This window comes from Siphateles boraxobius, unplaced genomic scaffold (assembly GCF_051911475.1).
Source record: "Siphateles boraxobius isolate OS27281-9 unplaced genomic scaffold, OSU_SipBor_1 48, whole genome shotgun sequence".
NCBI classification, from domain to species: Eukaryota; Metazoa; Chordata; class Actinopteri; order Cypriniformes; family Leuciscidae; genus Siphateles; species Siphateles boraxobius.
The window spans coordinates 5,647,342-5,673,239 of NW_027509119.1; the positions used below are offsets into that span (position 1 = coordinate 5,647,342).

At 38.0% G+C, this 25,898-nt stretch overlaps 1 protein-coding gene across 42 annotated transcripts in view; it reads left to right on the plus strand.

Moving 5' to 3' along the window:
* The window catches only part of mical2a (microtubule associated monooxygenase, calponin and LIM domain containing 2a), an 81,313-nt gene that overhangs the window by 5,267 nt on the left and 50,148 nt on the right, over window positions 1-25,898 (plus strand). For 33 of the 42 annotated variants that reach the window (XM_077201697.1, XM_077201714.1, XM_077201690.1 and 30 more), the window contains one exon: window positions 16,573-16,937. In XM_077201697.1, the coding sequence (XP_077057812.1) occupies window positions 16,677-16,937 (261 nt within the window). In that variant the 5' untranslated portion in view covers window positions 16,573-16,676. Of the gene's footprint in view, window positions 1-12,605; window positions 12,843-16,572; window positions 16,938-25,898 lie in introns of those variants that run through there. The other 9 variants (XM_077201680.1, XM_077201685.1, XM_077201699.1 and 6 more) reach the window with 1 other exon arrangement.

Here is a 25,898-nt window from a genome sequence, read left to right on the forward strand (position 1 = left end):
ATACCACCCCTTTAAGACTCATATCTTTTGATTTAAAATGCAACTGCTGTTCGCTCTGTCTGAGAGAGAGAGAGAGAGAGAGAGAGAGAGAGAGAGAGAGAGAGAGAGAGAGAGATGAATGATTGGTTGTTCTCAGTGTGAGAAAGATAATACTCCTTTTAAAGTTTCTTCGAGGAATCAGTGGCTCGTTCAGTAACCTGCACTTGAACTTGTGTGAAGTTAAGTAGATTTTACACCACTTGATTTTCACAGTTTTCTTTGTCCAGATCCCAATGATGCTTTTAGAAATATAATCCAGACAGTGAATATTGGAAAGCGGTAAATTCACCCTTTGGATATTCGACACATTTTCACCTTTTGGACTTTAAACACAGAATTGTTTACGCTCAACCTGAAGTTTGGAGTTTGGAGATGACAATCAAGCTAAATATTGACGTCCTTCTGATCCATGTAGTCATCTCAGGAACAAGGAACCATTGAATAACCTTTAGTTTTAGGATTTGACAACTATAATTGACACACTGTTTAAAGAATTAACCATAAATAGTATTTTGATGTACTTTAACTGTGGCACTGTTGTTACAATTATTTATGAAACAACATAATGCATCATCACAATGTCTATTATATAAGATTATCTTTATGATGCTTTATAAATAGACTTAAAGTAAAGTGTTCATGCAGTTTAACTCGGTTAAAGCCCTGTGAGTTTTGTGATTCACTAGCCAAACCAAACAGTGTCAACTTCCTCTGTGGATGAGCAATAAATGTATGTCTTACCTCATAAGATGATTCGCACTTCTTTTTATAAAAAGAAAAAAAAAGCAAAAGCAAATAATAAAAATAAAAGCAGATTTATTTTTTGGTATCTTATCAAAAGTAAAAAAAAACAATGCAATTAATCATGCCATAAAAAAGTTATTCCGTCAGAGGAATTCAATCTGTACCAGATTCATGTTTTTGCACGCCCACAAAATTTTAACCAGCATATCATATAAATGATATGATTACATACAGCTCTATTACAAATCCCCTCAACAGAGGTGCATTCATATTACAGTCCACATAGCATTCAACAGACAGTGAGACCGATAAACATTCATCACATATAATTTAAACCACCTTTCTGTCTGGTTGGGTGGAATTTCCTCAATAACGGTCAGTGCATTTGGCCACTATAGTGCTGAAGATGTCTTCTAGATCAGACGCTGACAAGCTCACTCTGCCAGTTGTGTGTCCTGAACACTATGTACTCCGACACCCTCATTTGTCAGAAGTTAGTCCATGTGTAACTGTTAAATCAGGCATTTTTACTGAGGAGCTTTGCCATGTTGATATAAGCACAAAAAAATAGTGTGTGGAAAGAATGCTTTTTTGGCAAGACATGAAACCAATCATGTTGTACGTATATCTTGATATTGGGAATCTGTTATACTTATAAAATGTATTTTTATTCTCTGGTTAAACACTGGCCAACGATGTCCCCTTATTTGGTGTGTTAAAAAAAAGCTGGTTGATGATACTTGTTTTGCACTTTCTACCATTTTCTACTGTTGTTAATACCGATTATATTTTTAATATAAACCTGTATTATTTTTAATACCATATCGTTAGTGATTTAAACAAACCCCTAAATCTACGTATTACACTTTAGTGTGTTTGTCCTGTGACATTTGTGCTACAGACATGAATAATTGACTAGGATGTATGGAACAATTGACTAATACTTATACTACTGTTTGTTTGTTTGCTTATACTACAGTTATCCGGTATAGCGGCCTTTGTTATGTTTCGCCCGTTTCACTTAAAACGGGACTTTGCAACAGAACAGGCCTCCGCTAGCACTTGAAAAAGAGCCCCGCTCTTGCCACCAAAATTAATAAAAAGTTTTCCAAAAACGTGTTTTTAATATTTATAAGCAATATCACACAAACAAAAGTACCATTTACCCAAATATCAGCACGTTTGCAAATGTGATATTGATTTTATACAACAATTCAATAAACAATAAGTTAATAAGCTATTAGGTGACTTACATTTTAGACACGATATTGTCTTTTTTTCCTCTATTTTGCCAAACGAAAATAGTTCCAAACAGTAGAGCCATTGCACGTGTCCGAGCAACACAGTTTCAGTGTCGTTACTGAACGAATCCACATTTTTGAACGAATCGTTCTAATGAATGACTTAACTACTCACTCACTTCTGCTTTGTCCTTGAAAGAATCAGCCGTTTTGAACAAATTGATTGACTGAATGATTCAATGACTAACTCGTTAAGACAATGATTTGCCGCCACCTAATGGCAATTGTAGTATCATTTCAGTTTAGCTGAGGGACTAAGACTGAATACTGTTTTTGTTTTCAGTCGTGATTGTAACAATAGTTCTGGTTAAAGATAGGGATGCACGATATATCGGCCACCGCATCGGCCGATATATGTTCATTTTTAATATAATCGTCATTGGTCCGATAAGAAGATTTGGCAGATATTTTAAAGCCAATAAGTAATGGATTATTTCCTTCAGCTGAGACAATTCAGATGCTCACTGTTCGCCATGATGGTTTTGAATTGCTTGAAATATGATTAGCATATGATTTATGATGAATATGCTTTTTTATACATTTTTTTTGGTAAGGAAAGTTGGCCATAGGAGTGTAAAATTCAATAAAATAAACGTACACTGGTTCAAACTAGGCTACTTGTAATCTAAACTTTGTAATCAGGCTCTCAAAAATTATATAAAAATTTGGACTTAGATTTATCGGCCAATATATTGGTTATCGGCTTTCAAATATATCACTAGTTATAGATATTATGCATTTATAAATACACTATTAAGAGTGAATATGAGATAACATTGTAGATATAACAGAGTAATTAAAATAAAGTAATTTGTCGCATTGCATACAATGTTTGGCTTGTTTTCTTGTCCTCTGGGGGACTACAGGCCACCTCTGCATTTGCTACACCTCAAGATATTGCTCATGTTTTATTTCAAGACATTTGTCAGATTTTTGTCCTTAAAATGTTGTGTTGGACTAATTTCGTATGCATCTCATCCCAAGCCTCCGTTGCTAATTCCAAAACATCGTTTTAGAGCTAGTAAGGGAGGCTTGAGACACTACCTCAATAATTTGGCGAAGTGATATGGAACTGTAATGCGGTCAAAATCTGCCTGGAACTACTTCAGCTGTGCATTACCTGAAAAACAATTGCACACTTTGATTGTTCGTCAGCCAATCATAATCAAGCTTCAACAGCCCTGTAGTATAATGCTGCGTTCCAGGCAGGTTTTTGAGCACATAAATCACGACTTCAAACCACGACTCACGACTTTGTAGCATTCCAGGCCAGAAGTATCATATACTTATTGTTTCAGAGACACATAAAATTATAATACATAATCGTGTGTGTATTATTATCATTATTATATTATTATTAATTTGACTGAAACGTTATATTGTCCTGAAGTGTATTCTCACCGTGTGGGGGGGGGGGGGGGGGGGGGGGGGGTTGTATTGTTGTTATGTATGGTTTCGCGGGCTATGTGACGTCAGAGCTTGTAACTGGGAGTACATCGATCTAGTACGAGTTCACGGGTGGGAAGTCACGGGTTTGACTGCCGTTCCAGTGCACTTTCACGGGTATAAGGTTGGAAAAACACAGGTTACAGGTTGACCAAAGCGTTTTTTCACGCAGCTGGCGTATATTTCCATTTGTTTTCAATGGGAGTGCCGCATTTTTTAAACGCCATGAGCGTAACAAGGCGCTGAGTGTTTTTTTTCACACTGAAGCGCTGAGCGCCCGGGGTTTTTTACTGGTCGCCGAGAGTTGAAGAATGTTCAACTTTGGGTAAAACGCAGTGCTCATCACTCTCACTTTTTACCCAGCCGTCCAATCGCAGTGTAGGAGGGGCGGGACAAATATCACACCGACCAACCGCCACATTCTGCTTGTTCAACTTCAACAGATGACAACGACAAGCATAATAACGGAACAAAATATTTTAAAATAAGAGCCAGAGAAAATACGTTACATTGTATCGACATTTTAACCTAGAATCAACACAGAAACAACAAATGTGTGAAATGAGATATTAGAAACATTTTCGCGGATATTCCGTATCATAACAAGCAAAGTGTCTCAACTTGAAAAAAAAAAAGAAAATGCTGCGCTGCCAAACCAACGCTCTAAAGCCACGTTCATACAAGCGACTTTGTCGCTGCATGTCGCCAGTGGCTGGCGATGAGGTCGCTAGTGGGCGTTCCCACTACTAGTTGCCTTTATGAATGACATCCAATGATGTGGAGAAGGATCATGCGCGCTCCACTCCTATTGGTTGTCGCTCCCGAAAGTCGCTCTTCATTTGCATAAAGTTAAACAGATCTCAACTTTGTCGCGTCGCCAGACACGCCCCATCCGATCGCCAACGGTCGTTGTAGGGCGTGTCGCCGGAAATCGCCCGCTCCCTATTGAAATGAATGGTATCGTGTCGCTTGTAGTGTGAACGGGGCTTTAAGCACCCTCAGCTAGGCGTTTTCAGCAGAGCGCCTAGCGTTTTCAGCTGGTTTAAAACGCTTGGGTGGACACACGGCCTAAAGCTTGAATAATGCGGCTTGTTGAGAGAGTTATGGTATTAGTTTTCTAAGCAATCAGTTACAGAGTCATTAAGCAATCACCTGGCAAAGTCCTAACAACCACATTAGCATCCATCTAGCAACATTTAAACTGAAAAAAGTTAAAACTGTTGGCATGTATTTGGTTTTTGGTGTTTCATGAGCCATTTGAAGGTGTTCTGTTGCAAGTCCTCTCAGTGTTAGATTGAAAGTGCATTTACTGGTAGCTCTGTCTCAGTTTGCAATTAGTGGTTTTCAACGAAATTTAATTTAAACACAAGTTTGCTGCTCAGGGAGTTTGTAAACGGTTTATAAACTGCAGTCGGTTACACTATATAAGCCATCATATTAAAATGAAAACAGTGCTTCTCTATGAGCTCATCATCAACTAGCACAATACATTGTTTTAATGCATCACGCTCAACAAAATATTTAGGGTCTCCGTGGCAACTGGATCAAAAAAACATGAGATGTATCGCAGACGTCAGGCTGGAGCCGTGCTTTAGATTAGACCTGTGAACTTTCCATTTCCACTGTAAAAGCACCTTTCCATTGTAAAAGTCCAAGTTTCCCGTACAGCGCTTTTGGGAAGGTCTTGCAGGTGGGTGAATATGTGCAAGACTCTATTCTAGAAATGTAATGACGTCTCGTTATAAGCAGATACATATGTTCGGAGAGCATGACATGTAGAGGAACTGACAATTACTCTGGTAAAAAACAAAAGCTTTAGGATACACACAACCATCAACACTAATTTTATGTGGCGAACTACCTGTTTATTGCCTATTTACTTACATGTTCCTAGTCTTAATCACTTCAGTGTTTTCTACAGAATTCTATTTTAGTATTCAAATTTTAAATATATTTGATTAAATATTATGTATTGTGCTCATTTAATTAGGGCAGAGGAGAACTGAGACTGGGTCTGGTTTATCCCAAGGTTCTTGTTCTCCACTACTGTCACCTGTCACCCAAACATTGTAAGGGAACTGCGGGGGGTTCGCTAGTTGATGACAAGCTAATAATTAATATAACTGAATGCAAAATCATGAGGCTGCACAATTTATAAAAATAAAATAGAATGTGCAATATAGCTTAGTGTGACTTGGCTGCACGGTTCCCATTAAATGCTGCTTTAAAAAAATATATATCTCTATATGCGCTGTGAGTATAATGTGCATTTTTTGAAATGCAGTGTGTGCTTTATTTACACATTAGTTTTCATAAATTGTATAATTTCCAACATTTCTGTGGACAGAAGTTTACAGAATTTCACCAGTATTCCTCCAAAATAAAAACTTGGGGATTTGAAATGTTAATAGCTTGAGGGTTTGAACATTAAAATAAGAAAAATGATAAATTCTTCACTTTGAATAGTACGATTATAATTTATAACAGTAATATATCTTGTCTTTGTCTTTTTTAATTAGAGTTACTAATAATAAATACCCTGAAAGCGGTCTAGAGTTGGTTTCAGCAGCAGCGAGATGAAATGTGATATTAAAATGGCCATATCCTACAATACAATTGCGATATAATTTTTTGCAGCCCTGTATTTAAAGGGATAGGTCACCCAAAAATTATAATTATCTTATTATTCACCCTCATGTCGTTCCAAATGAAGATATTTTTAATGAAATCAGCGCTGTTTTATCGTGACTTGTGTAGAACTCGTACCCAAGAGCTCCACATTGTGCAATGCTCTACAACAAGGTGAGCTACCGAACAAGTTTACTACATCTGAAAATGGAGCTGGTTATGTGATACAAATGTGACAGATTTTTCATTTTCGGGTGAACTAACCCTTTAAAAAACTTTTAAATAAAAACAAAAAAATCTAAATATAACACTTACTGAAAAAAGAAAAGATTAAATATTTTTATTTGTGTACCTGCATGTCATGTGACCATTAACCAACGTAAGAGAACCGTGAATAAATATGCAAACGTGTTGGTAAAATATTGAAAAATGAAATTAAAATCTCAGGGTTACTTCAAGTACATAAAGTAAAAAAAAGTTTGTAAACCCCTGTCCTAAGGCATCGGACTGTGAAATTGGATCCCTCATTTACAAGAATGTGCAAAAACACTCACTTCTTCTATATGATTGGGACGGCATCAGAGGTATCCTGACATGTACTGTTCTCCGGGGCCACAGTGAGGAGCCACACTGGGCTTCAGCTGGCCTGTAACAGGTTGATCTGCATGACCATGTGTTTTTCTTTTCTCATGGAACAGGAGAGCTGTCTATTCTGAGCCCCAATTCTTTTGCCTCACTATTTCTGCCCTGTTGTAATGCAAGTTGATCCTCAGAGCCCATCACAGGACGCTTGTGTAATTTTGTAAGTCAATGCTTGTCCTGACTGGGGACTTGCGGTTGATCAGAGCATTTATTTAGTGTCAAAGTGCTGCCTTGTTGGAAATACTGCAATGTTGCGTTTTGCAAGTTTTGAGACTTGATGTCCAGTGAGTGGCGCTAAAAGCGAGTTCAGTTTTATCCAAAACAGACGAAGGTGAATCTGCCAACATTTTATTACGTTGAATGTTGTACGTATAATGGCAGTTTGGAAATGAAATATCCAGTGAGTGGTGATAAAAGGTTAATGCTCTACTGCATTTGAAAATAACATAGGCTACCATCTACACTAAATCCGACCCTAAACCTTAGCCGATAGTGTTAACAAAATCAAGTGAGAGATAAAAATGCATTTGGTGCTGCTGATGACTTGCTACTACCAATAATACACACGTGACATGCTGCTGTGAGCAAGTAAGACATGCTGCTGCTGTACATTATAGTGTACATGATGAATTACCCATAGCAGATTTATACAGGTGGAGCTGGGGAAGGTGGAGGGTTTCTGAAAGTGTGCTGCAACTGCTAAGGCAAATGCTAGCCAGGTATTTGAATGTTTAGCTGTGAGCTCATTGGCTACTTATACAGCAGGAACCAATCAGCTGTGCCCTATAGAGTATGATGTGATTGCAAGCAAAAAATAAGTTTTTTTTATAAATACCATTAGTTTTTTCACTTTTAATATTATTAAGCACATTTTTTCCAAATTATCATTACTGTAAAGGTACATTCATCATATTCAATAACTCGAAGCCACACCGTGAAAGAATGAGGCTTATAAAACTATTTGTATAATCATCTGTGCAAATGGTTATTCTCCAGAGTGCTATGCCAAACTTACATGAGAGTCCTAAGACAAATTTCCTTTTTTAAAGGGTCAGACAGCCCGCAGCTGCTCCGTCTCGCACTCTCACATCTGTGTGAATTAATGACTTTCTCATGAGACGTTCACCGAGGCCACTTAGATAACACGCTGTTTGTACTTCTGTCCAAGACGGCTTCCTTTTGTTTTGGCAGTCCTTCGTGAAGCAATGTCTTTACTACGAGCGAGTATGAGACACTGGGAGTGTGTTTGCTGCTCTGGGGAAAGGTTAAGCCCGTGAGGGATGCTGGGAAACATTGTTTTCTGAGATTGCCATGCAGTTAGCAGGCGTAATGTCTGCTTATCGGATGGGGGTTCCTTCCTGGTTTTCTTTGTATAGGGTGGCAATTAACAATTACATTTGCCTCCCAGCTTTCCCTCTGTTTCCTCACTGACATCAGCTTCCTTTTGTTTGGTCTGATAGCGGGAAGCTCTCCAATGCAACAACAGCACGCTTCATGCCTGAGATCTGTTTTTCTAGCAGCCATTTGCTTTTCGCTGCTGGACTGTGTCTTCTTGGACTCTGTCCCCTATAAAAACTTATAAGGCTTTCATGATAATAAAGGGGTGTGGAAACAACTTAAATTCATCAAATTGGCTCCAAACGTGAAAACTAAATTAGTGTCTCATATATGAATAATAGCATTTCAATCGCCCCCTGGTGGCTGGCTGCAGTATGGGTAATAAACCCCACCCTCTCAATGTATAAAATAAGGTGGTTCAGGACAGGTATGACGCCACTTTGTAGGGCAACCGGCAGTTAGCATCACGCTGATTCCCTCGGCCCAATGGGATTTTCCCATAGGCTTTTGGATTACCGCTCAAAACAAGCTCTGTGATTAACAAAAGTTTATGATACTTGCACATTTTGTCCATCAAGATAATTATAATAGATGAACAAAACTTTTATGAATTTTCAAGCCTAAATGTAGTTGCCAGAGGTAAAAAACTAAAGGTAGGCTATAAACGAACTACACTGCGGTCACATGACTTCAGCATCACCATCACTAAGCTTACGACAACTCTTTCAGTTTTTATCTAAAAACATTTTCCCAGAAAGTTTGAGTTAGAATTGTGTATTAACACAATTATAAGCATAATACTGAGTTTACCTGTTCAGCGTGATGACATTTAATCTCCTCGACAGTCTCTGTAGTCACATTTAGCCACTTATCATCAACCGCCTTTTTCAAGACGCGTAACAGCTTCAAAAAATCACGAGTGGGGTAATATTGATGTATTTTATGTCGTGGAATAAAAGGTAAAAGTTTTGAGCTTGTGTTCACCACAGACCTTATTTCAGTCATTTAAAGGTGCTCTAAGCGATGTCGGGTGACGTCACCTCTTGTTGACATTCGAAGTATTGTCAAACAAAACGGAGGCTAGCTCGACCCCCCCCCCCCCTCCTCCTCATCCGCGCACTAACCCCCCAAACTCCGCCCCCAAACCCTTCTTGTCGGTTATTGGCTGGAACAGTTTGTTATGTTTCGTGGTGCGGGTTAGCCCAGATTGTTTTTGTTGCCGTTTGTGGAGCCTGGGGTGTCTGCAGAGACCACGTTTTTTTACAGTGTGTTCAGGGGACAGGCAGCTAGCGGATAGTGAGGAGATGTTTGCTGTGTGTGACAAAAAAATGGTTATTGTCATTTTAGGAAGTTCTTTTCACGCTTACATATGTTTAAATGTTCGTTTTCACAATAAGACTGGGTGTAATACATAATTTGTGTGTAACATCATGACCGACACCTGTACTTGCGATGGAGTGTGACCAGGACCTTGATACCACGGCTCCACCTCACGATCACTATTGTGCAGATCGGCAACGACCATTTCAGGGATATTTTGGCTTCAATTTTCTGCAGAGTAAAAGGAGGTGGAGACGCGTTTTATTTTTTTTACAGTCAATGATAAACCCTAATGCTTAATTATATTTATACTACAGGGCTGTTGAATGCTTGATTCTGATTGGTTGAGATTTTTCTAAGGTGTGCAATTATTTTCAGGGAAACGCACGGCTAAAGTAGTTCCAGGCAGCTTTGACCGCATTACAGTTCCATATCACTGCGCGTGGTTAACCGTAATAACAGAAAATAGGATACAATTCATAACAAGAAAAAACATGCACCCCCTTGCACTTGATCTGCAATTTTCGATGTCTAACTTCACAATCAAAGGACACATGCAGTTTAATTTTAATAAATAAAGTATATAGAAAATTAAACTGAATATATAAAATAAATTGATAGTCCTGCTGCACGGGTTTTCGTAATTATTCCAGATAATACAAACAAATAATTATTGATAGGCCTACTTATTAAAGGTGTGTTTAATTTATTAGGTTATCTACTGTCAATTATAGAAAACAAGAACGAATTAATTAAAACGAATTTAATTATTTAATTAATAAACAGCCTATAATAATATTGACGCGCATGCTTTTGTCTGATTATTGCAACCTCTCTCTCTCTCGCACTCTCGCTCTCTCTCTCATAACTTCATTAATAACTGCATAAAGCCGGGACACACTTACTAAGGCCAGTTATGAATGTAATTTGATAATTATGTTATGACTGATCATGCCCAAACGCGTGTTCAGCGCGTTCAGTCTGTGTTCACAGTCGGTGTTTAAGACCTGCTGCAGTCGATGGAAACAGTCAGTCTTCGAATGTTTCAGCGAGTCGGAAGTGTGTCCCCATCATTAGTCTGCTATCAGTGGCTCAAACCTCCGTTACTAACTCTAAAATGACGTTTTGGAATTAGCAACGGAGGCATGGGATTAGAGGCGTAAGAAATTAGTACTACATGCAAGAGCGTTTTAATGGCAAAAGCTTGACTTACGTCTTGAAATGCATCATCTGAACAATGTTTTGAGGTGTGGTGACTGTAGTATAAGTGGAATAATTTACTTCAGGCCGTTGAATTACTAGAACAATAATGCACACCCGAGGTGTAACAGCCACTCCGCGTCGCGTCGTGACCGCATTACCACCTCGGGTGTGCATTATTTTTCTAATAATTCAATGGCCTGTCGTCAATTATTCCTTATTTAGCTGCTAAAAATAAAATAATACAAATTGGACTATTTGTCGATATACACAACCATTGCAATAACATTATAAAGCAGTAATTCAGTCATTCTCATTATGCTTTTGAGGATGCATGATGGGAACTGAGGAACACACCCCAAACCATGTTAAGTGCAATCAAATTGACTTAACTTACTCAATATTTCAAGTTAAGCGCAATTAATGCACTTGTATGGTACAAAATGAAAACCTCCCGGTGAGGATAAGAGACATTTAAAAATCTTATTTTTACTGATATATAATAATTGTAGTTGGTTCATAATACACAACTTGAAATGTATTAGTACATGGATGCCATCTGAGGCTCTTGCTTTTGGTTTTATTATTGTGGGATATATTTAACATCACTGTAATTCCCATCAACACATTAAAGGGCAGACTTGAAAATATTTTAAAAAGTGCACTGCCACAATTATTCCCAGTAATGTTTTTTCCCCGTGTGCAGACTGTGTGTGCGTGCATGTGCGCACATTTTACTGGAGTTCTGTGGGTTCGTGCCGTCTGCCCGCAGTGGCCCTTTCCATTCGGTCAGATGGTGAAGTCATGGTGTGTAAGTCAGCACAATGAGGATTCAGCTGAAAGAGCAAACGGAGGGGACAGTATGTGTGCTACCTTTCACTGCCCAGAGGAATGCCTCAACAGAAGGATCTAATAGCCATTTTCCTCCATCCATGAAGTCTGACATGCCAGTCGCTCAGTTATAGTTATTGACACATTTTAAATTAGCTTTCCAAGCGGACATACTAAAAAGGCCACATACTGTGTTGCCTTGGGTTTGGATGCAGTAGATGCTTGTGGTGAACATTTATGATGTTTTAACACAAGCTTTTCTGTAATTAATTGATTCAGCTGAACGTCTCAGGCTATGTCAGATTAGCATAACATTAGGATTTTTACTATTTCTGCATGTGTACTGTGCACTGTTTGCACATTTTGCATTGGAAACTTGGATCACCTGCACATTTCACTATACATTACAACAGAGATACAACAATACGTTTTGATTTTGGGAGGTATAAAGTAAAACATTCAGGATGGTCCAAACAGCAATATGTTATGCTTTACTTTAGGGTTACACCACATGACATTTTTAGACTTTTTTTAAAGTTTTTCAAAATTTAATAAAAACTACATGAATGCAAAAAGTACAAAGAATAACTTGGCACAAATTAGATTTTAAAACCCTTTGTTTTTCATTATCGTATACGCTCATTGTCATTGACCTTTTACACAAAAATTCAAAAGTATTTTATTTTATTTCCAAGATGAACTGGATGCAACCTATTCAATTAAACATGCAACATAACACAGTTTGAATGATGTATCGTTCTTCAGAATTCATATTCAGAAGGAAGTGATAGAACTTAAAATATTTTTGGCTGTCTTTTGGTATGTAGATCACATGATTTAATAACTTTGTAATGCAGTGAGAGCATTAAATCGTAATCCAGTAGTTTCATAAGACAAACTAGTTCAAGTTGTTTGCAGCCTCATATTTTTTTCAGTCTCTGCAGAGCCTGTTCTGGTATCATGTAAATAAGAGTGTAGAGGTGTGGTCTGATGCACAGCTATGTTCGGCGTCTGGCTGCTGGAATGCAGTGAACGCGAGCGTTAGCGCGTCTGTCTCCAGAGGGAGTTCGTCTAACACCCACATGACAAGAGCTGACACATCCTCTCTCATAGTCCACCCTTAGCAAAACAGAGTCCTGAAAACACACCGGCACTGAGATCTGGCCTGACTACATATGCCACCGTTCCCCATAATGCCTGCCTCACTGTAGAAGTGGATATTTGACTGCAAGTTTATAACAGTATTAATGATATTTATATACAAGGAGAGAGAGAGAGAGAGAGAGAGAGAGAGAGAGAGAGATAGAGAGAGAGAGAGAGGGAAGGACTTTATGGAAGCACTGAAATATTCAGGTAATTGCAGAGATACATTCACTCCTGCCCATATGTCTATTTTTAAAGCAGTAGTTCACCTGAGAATTACAGTTTGGTTTTCATTTACTCATCCTCATGTTGTTCAAAACATGTATTTTTGTGCTAGTACCTTGACTGGTTTGTACCTTTACAGACCTAAGAGTGAATAGAGCCTGCTTTAACGTTGCTATTTTTAACTAATGAGTTATTGCCGCCTTAACTTTAACAGCCCTAACTTCAACACAAGAGACATTTTCTTCAGACCAAGCACGAGTTACACGTTTCTTTTGTTTGACAGGATATAATCGGGCCCTGATCATTGGCTGTTTTTAAATATCGGCTGATGGTCGGTAGTGAAAATAATAGATTTTATCGTCTGATAACATTGGTGCATCCCTAGTTAAAACAGCAATTCAGATTTTATTGTAGACAACGCAAATCACACACCCCTACTTTCAAGCTCTCAAAAGACGACAAAGCACCATAAAAAACTTGTGACTTGTGCACAAAATTCCAAACCATAGAGCTTTGTGTGAAGTTTAAGTCTCTATTGCCTGAAAAATATAACTCGAACTATGCAAAATATTGTCTAGTTATTGATAGGCCTGTCGCGATAGTCAATAAATCAATTAATCGCATGTTAAAAAAAGCTGGATAATTTTTCCGGCCGCGATAATTTCCATTTGCCTGCTTGTTTGTTTTCCTCGTCTCTCTCTCTCTCTCTCTCTCTCTCTCTCTCTCTCTCTCTCTCTCTCTCTCTCTCTCTCTCTCTCTCTCTCTCTCTCAACCAAAGAGATTGGAAGACAACTCTCAGTGAACCCTCTTGTCAGTTGCATGGTCTTTTGTGTGGGGAGGCGGCGCTTGTCCTAATATTTTTTGAAGTGCAATTTTGTTTACATCCATTTTATTTATGGTTTTTGGTATTTATTCAAGTGCATTTTTTGTTAACAGAGACTGAGAGTCCATTGTCCATTTATTGTATTTGGTTGTTTTGTTCATTTATTGCGGATATTTCAAATGTTTTCCGTTTTAAGTGTTAAATAGTCTTTAGAAATAAAAGTTTATTGATCTTTGAAAAGGAGTACCTGCATTATTATGCCATTATCATTATTTTAGATGGAAATGGTCTCAGAACATCAAAATTATCGTTTATCGCAATATTTTCTTGGAGAATTTATCGTCCAGCAAAATTTGTTATCGTGACAGGTCTAGTTGTTGACAAAATCCCCGATTAAAAAAAATAAATAAATTAGTATCTCACACCCCTATTTGACAGCCCGTGGTTAGTATCTATTTTTGTTTAGAGTAGCTTGGACATTCTGCTAAATATCTCCTTTTGTGTTCCAAAGAGGAAGGAAACTCATACAGTAACTATTCCTTTAAAAGAGAGGTTTATGAAAAGAGCAAGATATAAATATGCTCTGCCATCTCCTTTATACCTCTGGGCATTGACTCTAGCTCACCACAAAATCAAGAGGATGTCCTATCCCAAAGAAAAATGAGTTTAGTATTACCAAAGCAAACCTACTACGTCTGCTTTCATGTGCTTTCAAGGCATCTCTCGTGTTCATTTGCAAACAGAAAATCCCATTTTCAGCACTTTACATATCATGAACATTTAGACATTTTGTATCTAATGAAATACTTACAGACTGCATGTGTATAATTACAGTAAAGGTCTCGCTTTCTATGTGGTGTCATGTTTATTCTTGAAAGTGTGCTTATGTTTTGTGGTGTCTTTAAAGTGTGCTTATTATCTTGAGGAAGTGGAGGGGCTTTGAAATCGTATAGGGGAGTTCACTAAAAATACACACCACCGGAGTTTCTTGCCAGGGTTGCGACGTGTCCCCAACTGCCTGCAAAAGCGCACCTCTGTCCCGTTCACGGTTCAAAGGCGCTAGACAAACAGTTTTTGTTTTTCTTTCAATGCGCTCTGCAAAAGTGCATGACTGGCAGTGGTTACATCAGCTGTTATCTCTCCAGTAAACAGCGAGATTCTGCGGATGGATGAACACATGTGTCTGACGTCAAACCGCTGTCGAGATGTAACCGATACGGGCTTGGCTTGTCACACATAAGATATTTCATCTTCTGTTGTTGTTGATGTACTTTTGAATGTGTCAGATTACAGACATTTGAAGGAGTAGTTTCTCAGTGTGTTTGGCCTCCTGCCCTAGGCAATAGTATAGTATGGCAACCTAAATTGCGGCAGATTCAAAAACACTTATAAAAATGCTTGTGTAAGTTTTTAAAAATGTAACCTTTGTATTTACATGGGTGGTGATGGCGCAGTGGATAAGACACATTAACCCCTAATTGCTCCAGAGGCGTGCGACCTCTGAAATATAGCAATTGTAAGTCGCTTTGGATAAGAGCGTCAGCTAAATGTATTCATGTTGGTTTTGAAAAACTTCAATATTTTGTTGCAATATCATGTTGCTTTGAAAAACTAGTATATCATTGTCCAAAAACTTTAAATTTAATGATAAAAAATCATAAACATGTTGTGTAACCTTTTATATATATTTTATATATTACACGTTTAATAATTATTATTTTATAAATATCATTATTCTTTTTTGTGTTGTGTTTCATTGGACTTCATTGGACCTCTTCATGTCACGTGTTATCATCAGTTCCTCTGTATCACCTTTGTGTAGTTAATCACCATCATCACCATCACTCGTGTTCTGTCAATCAGTGTTCATCTGTGTTTGTATTTAGTTCCCTTCTGTTCAGTCAGTCTTTTTCCGTTCTACGTCGTAGTAAGTGTGTGAACCTTCTGCTCGTCTTCTATGTACCCGTGTGTTATAAAGTGAGTAAAAGTTTGAAATGGAACTCTTCATCTTCTTCTGCACCACACTGTGACACACATGCCATTTTACACCCTGAAGTAGTCTTGCCTTTTCATAAAAAGGTCCAAATATCTGATATTTTAAGCCAACCTTGACACACAATGAGTTTTGCCCCCCCCTGCCCACCCATATTGATTATATTTAAATATATATTAATGTTTCATCTAACATAAAAGTTTGTAAAATATTGTATTTTACAATATATATATATATATAATATATTTACACACACACACTCACTCACTCACTCACTCACTCACTCACTCTCACACACACACACACACACACACACACACACACACACACACACACACACACACACACACACACACACACACACACACACACACACACACACACACACACACACACACACACACACACACACACACACACACACACACACACACACTCACTCACACACACACATATATATATAATATATTTACACACACACAGTCACACTCACTCACTCTCTCACACACACACACACACACACACACACATATATATATATATATATATATACTGTATTTTCAACTTTTTTTTAGATGCAACTAATCACAATTAAAACTATTTCTAAAAAATTATAACAAATGATCCCAAGATATATTTCTTCATTATATCATAACACTACAATATAAAATCACAACCCCCCTGAGATGTTTTTTTATTGTGCCCTCCCAAAGATCAAATTAATTTGAATGTAGAGATTAAACACATGTTTGTCATAGAAAATATTTAAAAAAATTGACAAAACAAAAAACAGTGTCCATGTCATTAACCCAACCACTTTAACAGTGACATCGAGATCTGAATAGCCAGGCCTAAGTTTTGAACTAATTCACATTTTCATTTTCATTTTTTTTTTTTAGATTTGGCCATGAGTGAGGAGACCGTAGTGTGGGTGTAGCCGTTCACTGGACAAAAGAAGCAAGATATCACAGGCAACAGCTTCCACACTCCCACGAAGGAGACGATGGGCGAAGCTGAAGATGAGAAGAACCAGGCAGGACGTCTGTTCGAGAACTTCGTTCAGGCCACCGACTGTAAAAGTACCCTACAGGCCTTCAATATCATGTGCAGTTACCTGGATCTGGACCCTCTGGAGCACAGCACCTTCTACAGCTGTCTGAAGAGCGTGATGACCTGCTGGAAAGCCAAAGCCCTGTGGAGTAAACTGGACAAGAGATCCAGCCACAAAGAGTACGAGAAAGGCAAAGCCTGTGAGGGCATTAAGGTGAGCTTGCAGAATGCCAAGACAATAACAATACTGGAGTATGTTCTGAAATTCAAATGAGCTGGCAAACCTTTGTAAACCAAACATTTATAGATTCCCTCTCAGATTTTCCCTGATTTTTGTTTGCTATGACAGCATTATATATGATATCATAGACACATGTTGTTCGTTAGACGAGCGCTCTCTGGTTTTAGTGGCGCCCTCATCAAGCTCTTTTATTGTATGAGCTTATTGTTGGTGTGTGTGCAGTAAGGCTAACATCACTGCTATTGCTCATTATATGACACACAAGTCGCCATTTTCGCTAAGGATATGAATGATACTATGGATTATGTATTCAAATTGTGTGGCATGTTGAAGTGGGGCTTTTCAAATGACAAATTGTTTTGCCTGCCAGATGATTCATTCCAGTTTAATCCTCTACTATGTGAAAAGAAGAATGTCAAACGTACCAAAAGCTGACGTACCGATTACGGAAAAATGCTGTTGAACATTGATGTGGTTGACATTGTAGGTCACATGACAGTTCCAACATGACGGATGTAGTATGTCTGGTTTAGATTCATGGTACACACATTCACACAATACAAGCATTGTAGCGTCAAAGAGCTAGTTTACCCAAAAATCTGTCATCATTTACTTGCCCTCATGTCATTCAAGATCAAATATGCAAGTTTTACACATGAGAACAAACATCATTAGCTCTTTCATGTCAGGAACGCATGTTTGAGCTTCAGTTTATCATATTTGATGTGCGTTAATCAACGTCTAAATTAAAATCTGTTGTTCGTCATATAAGGTGATCATGTCTCATCAGAAGACCTGGATTCATATGGATTACTGTTCATACAGTGTCTTTATGTAGTTTTTGAATCTGGATGGACAAAAATGATGAGAGAATATTCATCGTTTGTGTTCTGAATATGAACGGAAGTCTTGTGGCTTTGGGATGACATGAAGATGAGTAAATGATGATACAATTTTCATTTTTGAGTGAAACACTTTAACATCACTCATAACATCCCTATGATTAGATGCTGATCATTTTTCCTGCATTTCACACACTAAATGTGCCTGCCACTTAGCTTATGTATTGTAAAAGTAAAAAAATTAAAGGTGCAGTATGAAATATTGACAGCTAGCGGTTGAAATGGGTACTGTGGTCCAAATTTCAAAAGATTGGAGAGATGTGTTTCTCCCGCCCCTCCTCCTCAGACTCGAGACTTTAGGACACGCAACAGGAGTGAGTGCAATTGACAATGGAAGGTGATTAAAGTTCATGAGAGAATTTATGTGTTTTTTATATGCTTCTGTTCATAGAGGTTTTTAGGTGGATGACGAGACTTTTCAGGCCGTGTAGAATCTGCGATCTCTGACCCAGTTTGTTTGCTGGCTTCCATGGCTGCAATACACTGGGTTTCCCACCGACGCAACCCGGCGTGTCGAAATAATTGGCAGTGGGCGAATCACACGGACCAAAACAAAAACAGACATTCTGACACGGAACGCACATTTCAAAGTAAAAAAACTGTAGAAGTGTTTTTCGGAGAAACAAGTCTGTGAACGTAGCATGTTTCCTAAATATCTCCGAACATATAATGGTATTTTATGCTTTAGTACGGTCAAAAAATGACATACAGCACCTTTAAGTTTCCACTATCTGTCTCTAAGGGCCTTCAATGTTTGACTTGGGATCAGTGTGCTTGCGAGTTACACTCATCAAGACAGCATCACTCAGCAGATATTATTATTTTAGGAGATCAAACTGGCCGGTTCATTATGATAACTTCCCCATCACACACACACATACACACACTAACACACACACACACACACACACACACACTTTGAAAGGCTACATGAGTCAGGCCTAGCTTATTGTTAGCGAGTGTTTGAAGTATTTCAAAGAGAGCGTAATTTAACAAGTTCACTTCATACAGGCAATAAACAGCCCACTAATGTTTTTGATGTGAAGCAGTGTAATTATGCAGCTCTTTTTAGAGTGTAATTTACCTCTTTGTAATAAAGGTGGTAATTATGTACAGTAGTCCTGACTAAAGGCTGTTCTGCACACTTTCATCAAAGCCAGCACAGCGTTGCCTAATGGCACTATTTCAGACAAGCCAGGTATGCTGCAACTGCATAACGGATCATAGGAGTATTTAAATAAGCATTCGAACCTTGCTAGTTTGAAATCTATCCATCCATCCATCCATGGGTTATTCCTTCCATCCATCCATCCATTTTTTACACCCATCCATCCATACTTCATGTTTTACATCCATCCATCCTTCATTTTTTACATCCATCAATCCTTCATTTTTTCCATCCATCCTTCCTTTCTTCCTTTTTCCATCCATGCATCCTTCCTTTTTTCCATCCATCCATCCTTCCTTTCTTCCTTTTTTCCATCCATCCTTCCTTTCTTCCTTTTTTCCATCCATCCTTCCTTTCTTCCTTTTTTTCCATCCATCCTTAATGGTACACCATGTTTAGGTATTTTAACACAACTGCATGCAAGATTCATTTTTATTGAAATGAGACTCAAATGACTTTACATTCTACATCCATCCATCATTCCTTCATTCCTTACTTTCTTCCTATTTTATATCTTTCCATCCATCCATCCTTCCTTAATTGTACACCATCTTTAGCTATTTTTACACAACTTTGCATGCAAGATACTTTTTTATTGAAATGAGACTCAAATGACTTTACATTTTCCATCCATCCATCCTTTCTTCTTTTTTCCATCCATCCATCCTTCCTTTCTTCCTTTTTCCATCCATCCATCCTTCCTTTCTTCCTTTTTCCATCCATGCATCCTTCCTTTTTTCTTTCCATCCATCCTTCCTTTCTTCCTTTTTCCATCCATCCTTCCTTTCTTCCTTTTTCCATCCATGCATCCTTCCTTTTTTCCATCCATCCATCCTTCCTTTCTTCATTTTTCCATCCATCCTTCCTTTCTTCCTTTTTCCATCCATGCATCCTTTCTTCCTTTTTCCATCCATGCATCCTTCCTTTTTTCCATCCATCCATCCTTCCTTTCTTCCTTTTTTTCCATCCATCCATCCTTTCTTCCTGTTTTCCATCCATCCATCCTTTCTTTTTTTTTCAATCCATCCATCCTTCCTTTCTTCCTTTTTTCCATCCATTCTTCCTTTTTCCATCCATGCATCCTTTCTTCCTTTTTCCATTCATGCATCCTTCCTTTTTTCCATCCATCCATCCTTACTTTCTTCCTTTGTTTCCATCCATCCTTAATGGTACACCATGTTTAGGTATTTTAACACAACTGCATGCAAGATTCATTTTTATTGAAATGAGACTCAAATGATTTTACATTCTACATCCATCCATCATTCCTTCATTCCTTACTTTCTTCCTTTTTTATATCTTTCCATCCATCCATCCTTCCTTAATTGTACACCATCTTTAGCTATTTTTACACAACTTTGCATGCAAGATACTTTTTTATTGAAATGAGACTCAAATGACTTTACATTTTCCATCCATCCATCCTTTCTTCTTTTTTCCATCCATCCATCCTTTCTTCCTTTTTTCCATCCATCCATCCTTTCTTCTTTTTTCCATCCATCCATCCTTCCTTTCTTCCTTTTTTCCATCCATCCATCCTTTCTTCTTTTTTTCCATCCATCCATCCTTCCTTCCTTTTTTCCATCCATCCATCCTTTCTTCCTTTTTTCCATCCATCCATCCTTTCTTCTTTTTTCCATCCATCCATCCTTTCTTCTTTTTTCCATCCATCCATCCTTTCTTCCTTTTTTCCATCCATCCATCCTTTCTTCCTTTTTTCCATCCATCCATCCTTTCTTCCTTTTTTCCATCCATCCATCCTTTCTTCCTTTTTTCCATCCATCCATCCTTTCTTCTTTTTTCCATTCATCCATCCTTCCTTTCTTCCTTCTTTCCATCCATCCATCCTTTCTTCTTTTTTCCATCCATCCATCCATCCTTTCTTCCTTTTTCCATCCATCCATCCATCCTTTCTTCCTTTTTTCCATCCATCCATCCTTTCTTCTTTTTTTCCATCCATCCATCCTTCCTTTTTTCCATCCATCCATCCTTTCTTCTTTTTTCCATCCATCCATCCTTCCTTTCTTCTTTTTTCCATCCATCCATCCTTCCTTTCTTCCTTTTTCCATCCATCCATCCTTCCTTTCTTCCTTTTTCCATCCATGCATCCTTCCTTTTTTCTTTCCATCCATCCTTCCTTTCTTCCTTTTTCCATCCATCCTTCCTTTCTTCCTTTTTCCATCCATGCATCCTTCCTTTTTTCCATCCATCCATCCTTCCTTTCTTCATTTTTCCATCCATCCTTCCTTTCTTCCTTTTTCCATCCATGCATCCTTTCTTCCTTTTTCCATCCATGCATCCTTCCTTTTTTCCATCCATCCATCCTTCCTTTCTTCCTTTTTTCCATCCATCCATCCTTCCTTTCTTCTTTTGTTTCCATCCATCCTTAATGGTACACCATGTTTAGGTATTTTAACACAACTGCATGCAAGATTCATTTTTATTGAAATGAGACTCAAATGATTTTACATTCTACATCCATCCATCATTCCTTCATTCCTTACTTTCTTCCTTTTTATATCTTTCCATCCATCCATCCTTCCTTAATTGTACACCATCTTTACCTATTTTTACACAACTTTGCATGCAAGATACTTTTTTATTGAAATGAGACTCAAATGACTTTACATTTTCCATCCATCCATCCTTTCTTCTTTTTTCCATCCATCCATCCATCCTTCCTTTCTTCCTTTTTTCCATCCATCCATCCTTTCTTCTTTTTTCCATCCATCCATCCTTCCTTTCTTCCTTTTTCCATCCATCCATCCTTCCTTTCTTCCTTTTTCCATCCATGCATCCTTCCTTTTTCCATCCATCCTTCCTTTCTTCCTTTTTTCCATCCATCCTTCCTTTCTTCCTTTTTCCATCCATGCATCCTTGCTTTTTTCCATCCATCCATCCTTCTTTTCTTCCTTTTTTTCCATCCATCCTTCCTTTCTTCCTTTTTCCATCCATCTATCCTTTCTTCCTTTGTTCCATCCATCCATCCTTTGTTCCTTTTTTCCATCCATCTTTCCTTTCTTCCTTTTTTCCATCCATCCTTCCTTTCTTCCTTTTTCCATCCATGCATCCTTTCTTCCTTTTTCCATCCATGCATCCTTCCTTTTTTCCATCCATCAATCCTTCCTTTCTTCCTTTTTTTCCATCCATCCATCCTTCCTTTCTTCCTTTGTTTCCATCCATCCTTAATGGTACACCATGTTTAGGTATTTTAACACAACTGCATGCAAGATTCATTTTTATTGAAATGAGACTCAAATGACTTATATTCTACATCCATCCATCATTCCTTAATTCCTTACTTTCTTCCTTTTTTATATCTTTCCATCCATCCTTCCTTAATTGTACACCATCTTTAGCTATTTTTACACAACTTTGCATGCAAGATACTTTTTTATTGAAATGAGACTCAAATGACTTTACATTTTCCATCCATCCATCCTTTCTTCTTTTTTCCATCCATCCATCCATCATTCCTTTCTTCCTTTTTTCCATCCATCCATCCTTTTTTCTATGCTTTAGTACGGTCAAAAAATGACATACAGCACCTTTAAGTTTCCACTATCTGTCTCTAAGGGCCTTCAATGTTTGACTTGGGATCAGTGTGCTTGCGAGTTACACTCATCAAGACAGCATCACTCAGCAGATATTATTATTTTAGGAGATCAAACTGGCCGGTTCATTATGATAACTTCCCCATCACACACACACATACACACACTAACACACACACACACACACACACACACACTTTGAAAGGCTACATGAGTCAGGCCTAGCTTATTGTTAGCGAGTGTTTGAAGTATTTCAAAGAGAGCGTAATTTAACAAGTTCACTTCATACAGGCAATAAACAGCCCACTAATGTTTTTGATGTGAAGCAGTGTAATTATGCAGCTCTTTTTAGAGTGTAATTTACCTCTTTGTAATAAAGGTGGTAATTATGTACAGTAGTCCTGACTAAAGGCTGTTCTGCACACTTTCATCAAAGCCAGCACAGCGTTGCCTAATGGCACTATTTCAGACAAGCCAGGTATGCTGCAACTGCATAACGGATCATAGGAGTATTTAAATAAGCATTCGAACCTTGCTAGTTTGAAATCTATCCATCCATCCATCCATGGGTTATTCCTTCCATCCATCCATCCATTTTTTACACCCATCCATCCATACTTCATGTTTTACATCCATCCATCCTTCATTTTTTACATCCATCAATCCTTCATTTTTTCCATCCATCCTTCCTTTCTTCCTTTTTCCATCCATGCATCCTTCCTTTTTTCCATCCATCCATCCTTCCTTTCTTCCTTTTTTCCATCCATCCTTCCTTTCTTCCTTTTTTCCATCCATCCTTCCTTTCTTCCTTTTTTTCCATCCATCCTTAATGGTACACCATGTTTAGGTATTTTAACACAACTGCATGCAAGATTCATTTTTATTGAAATGAGACTCAAATGACTTTACATTCTACATCCATCCATCATTCCTTCATTCCTTACTTTCTTCCTATTTTATATCTTTCCATCCATCCATCCTTCCTTAATTGTACACCATCTTTAGCTATTTTTACACAACTTTGCATGCAAGATACTTTTTTATTGAAATGAGACTCAAATGACTTTACATTTTCCATCCATCCATCCTTTCTTCTTTTTTCCATCCATCCATCCTTCCTTTCTTCCTTTTTCCATCCATCCATCCTTCCTTTCTTCCTTTTTCCATCCATGCATCCTTCCTTTTTTCTTTCCATCCATCCTTCCTTTCTTCCTTTTTCCATCCATCCTTCCTTTCTTCCTTTTTCCATCCATGCATCCTTCCTTTTTTCCATCCATCCATCCTTCCTTTCTTCATTTTTCCATCCATCCTTCCTTTCTTCCTTTTTCCATCCATGCATCCTTTCTTCCTTTTTCCATCCATGCATCCTTCCTTTTTTCCATCCATCCATCCTTCCTTTCTTCCTTTTTTTCCATCCATCCATCCTTTCTTCCTGTTTTCCATCCATCCATCCTTTCTTTTTTTTTCAATCCATCCATCCTTCCTTTCTTCCTTTTTTCCATCCATTCTTCCTTTTTCCATCCATGCATCCTTTCTTCCTTTTTCCATTCATGCATCCTTCCTTTTTTCCATCCATCCATCCTTACTTTCTTCCTTTGTTTCCATCCATCCTTAATGGTACACCATGTTTAGGTATTTTAACACAACTGCATGCAAGATTCATTTTTATTGAAATGAGACTCAAATGATTTTACATTCTACATCCATCCATCATTCCTTCATTCCTTACTTTCTTCCTTTTTTATATCTTTCCATCCATCCATCCTTCCTTAATTGTACACCATCTTTAGCTATTTTTACACAACTTTGCATGCAAGATACTTTTTTATTGAAATGAGACTCAAATGACTTTACATTTTCCATCCATCCATCCTTTCTTCTTTTTTCCATCCATCCATCCTTTCTTCCTTTTTTCCATCCATCCATCCTTTCTTCTTTTTTCCATCCATCCATCCTTCCTTTCTTCCTTTTTTCCATCCATCCATCCTTTCTTCTTTTTTTCCATCCATCCATCCTTCCTTCCTTTTTTCCATCCATCCATCCTTTCTTCCTTTTTTCCATCCATCCATCCTTTCTTCTTTTTTCCATCCATCCATCCTTTCTTCTTTTTTCCATCCATCCATCCTTTCTTCCTTTTTTCCATCCATCCATCCTTTCTTCCTTTTTTCCATCCATCCATCCTTTCTTCCTTTTTTCCATCCATCCATCCTTTCTTCCTTTTTTCCATCCATCCATCCTTTCTTCTTTTTTCCATTCATCCATCCTTCCTTTCTTCCTTCTTTCCATCCATCCATCCTTTCTTCTTTTTTCCATCCATCCATCCATCCTTTCTTCCTTTTTCCATCCATCCATCCATCCTTTCTTCCTTTTTTCCATCCATCCATCCTTTCTTCTTTTTTTCCATCCATCCATCCTTCCTTTTTTCCATCCATCCATCCTTTCTTCTTTTTTCCATCCATCCATCCTTCCTTTCTTCTTTTTTCCATCCATCCATCCTTCCTTTCTTCCTTTTTCCATCCATCCATCCTTCCTTTCTTCCTTTTTCCATCCATGCATCCTTCCTTTTTTCTTTCCATCCATCCTTCCTTTCTTCCTTTTTCCATCCATCCTTCCTTTCTTCCTTTTTCCATCCATGCATCCTTCCTTTTTTCCATCCATCCATCCTTCCTTTCTTCATTTTTCCATCCATCCTTCCTTTCTTCCTTTTTCCATCCATGCATCCTTTCTTCCTTTTTCCATCCATGCATCCTTCCTTTTTTCCATCCATCCATCCTTCCTTTCTTCCTTTTTTCCATCCATCCATCCTTCCTTTCTTCTTTTGTTTCCATCCATCCTTAATGGTACACCATGTTTAGGTATTTTAACACAACTGCATGCAAGATTCATTTTTATTGAAATGAGACTCAAATGATTTTACATTCTACATCCATCCATCATTCCTTCATTCCTTACTTTCTTCCTTTTTATATCTTTCCATCCATCCATCCTTCCTTAATTGTACACCATCTTTACCTATTTTTACACAACTTTGCATGCAAGATACTTTTTTATTGAAATGAGACTCAAATGACTTTACATTTTCCATCCATCCATCCTTTCTTCTTTTTTCCATCCATCCATCCATCCTTCCTTTCTTCCTTTTTTCCATCCATCCATCCTTTCTTCTTTTTTCCATCCATCCATCCTTCCTTTCTTCCTTTTTCCATCCATCCATCCTTCCTTTCTTCCTTTTTCCATCCATGCATCCTTCCTTTTTCCATCCATCCTTCCTTTCTTCCTTTTTTCCATCCATCCTTCCTTTCTTCCTTTT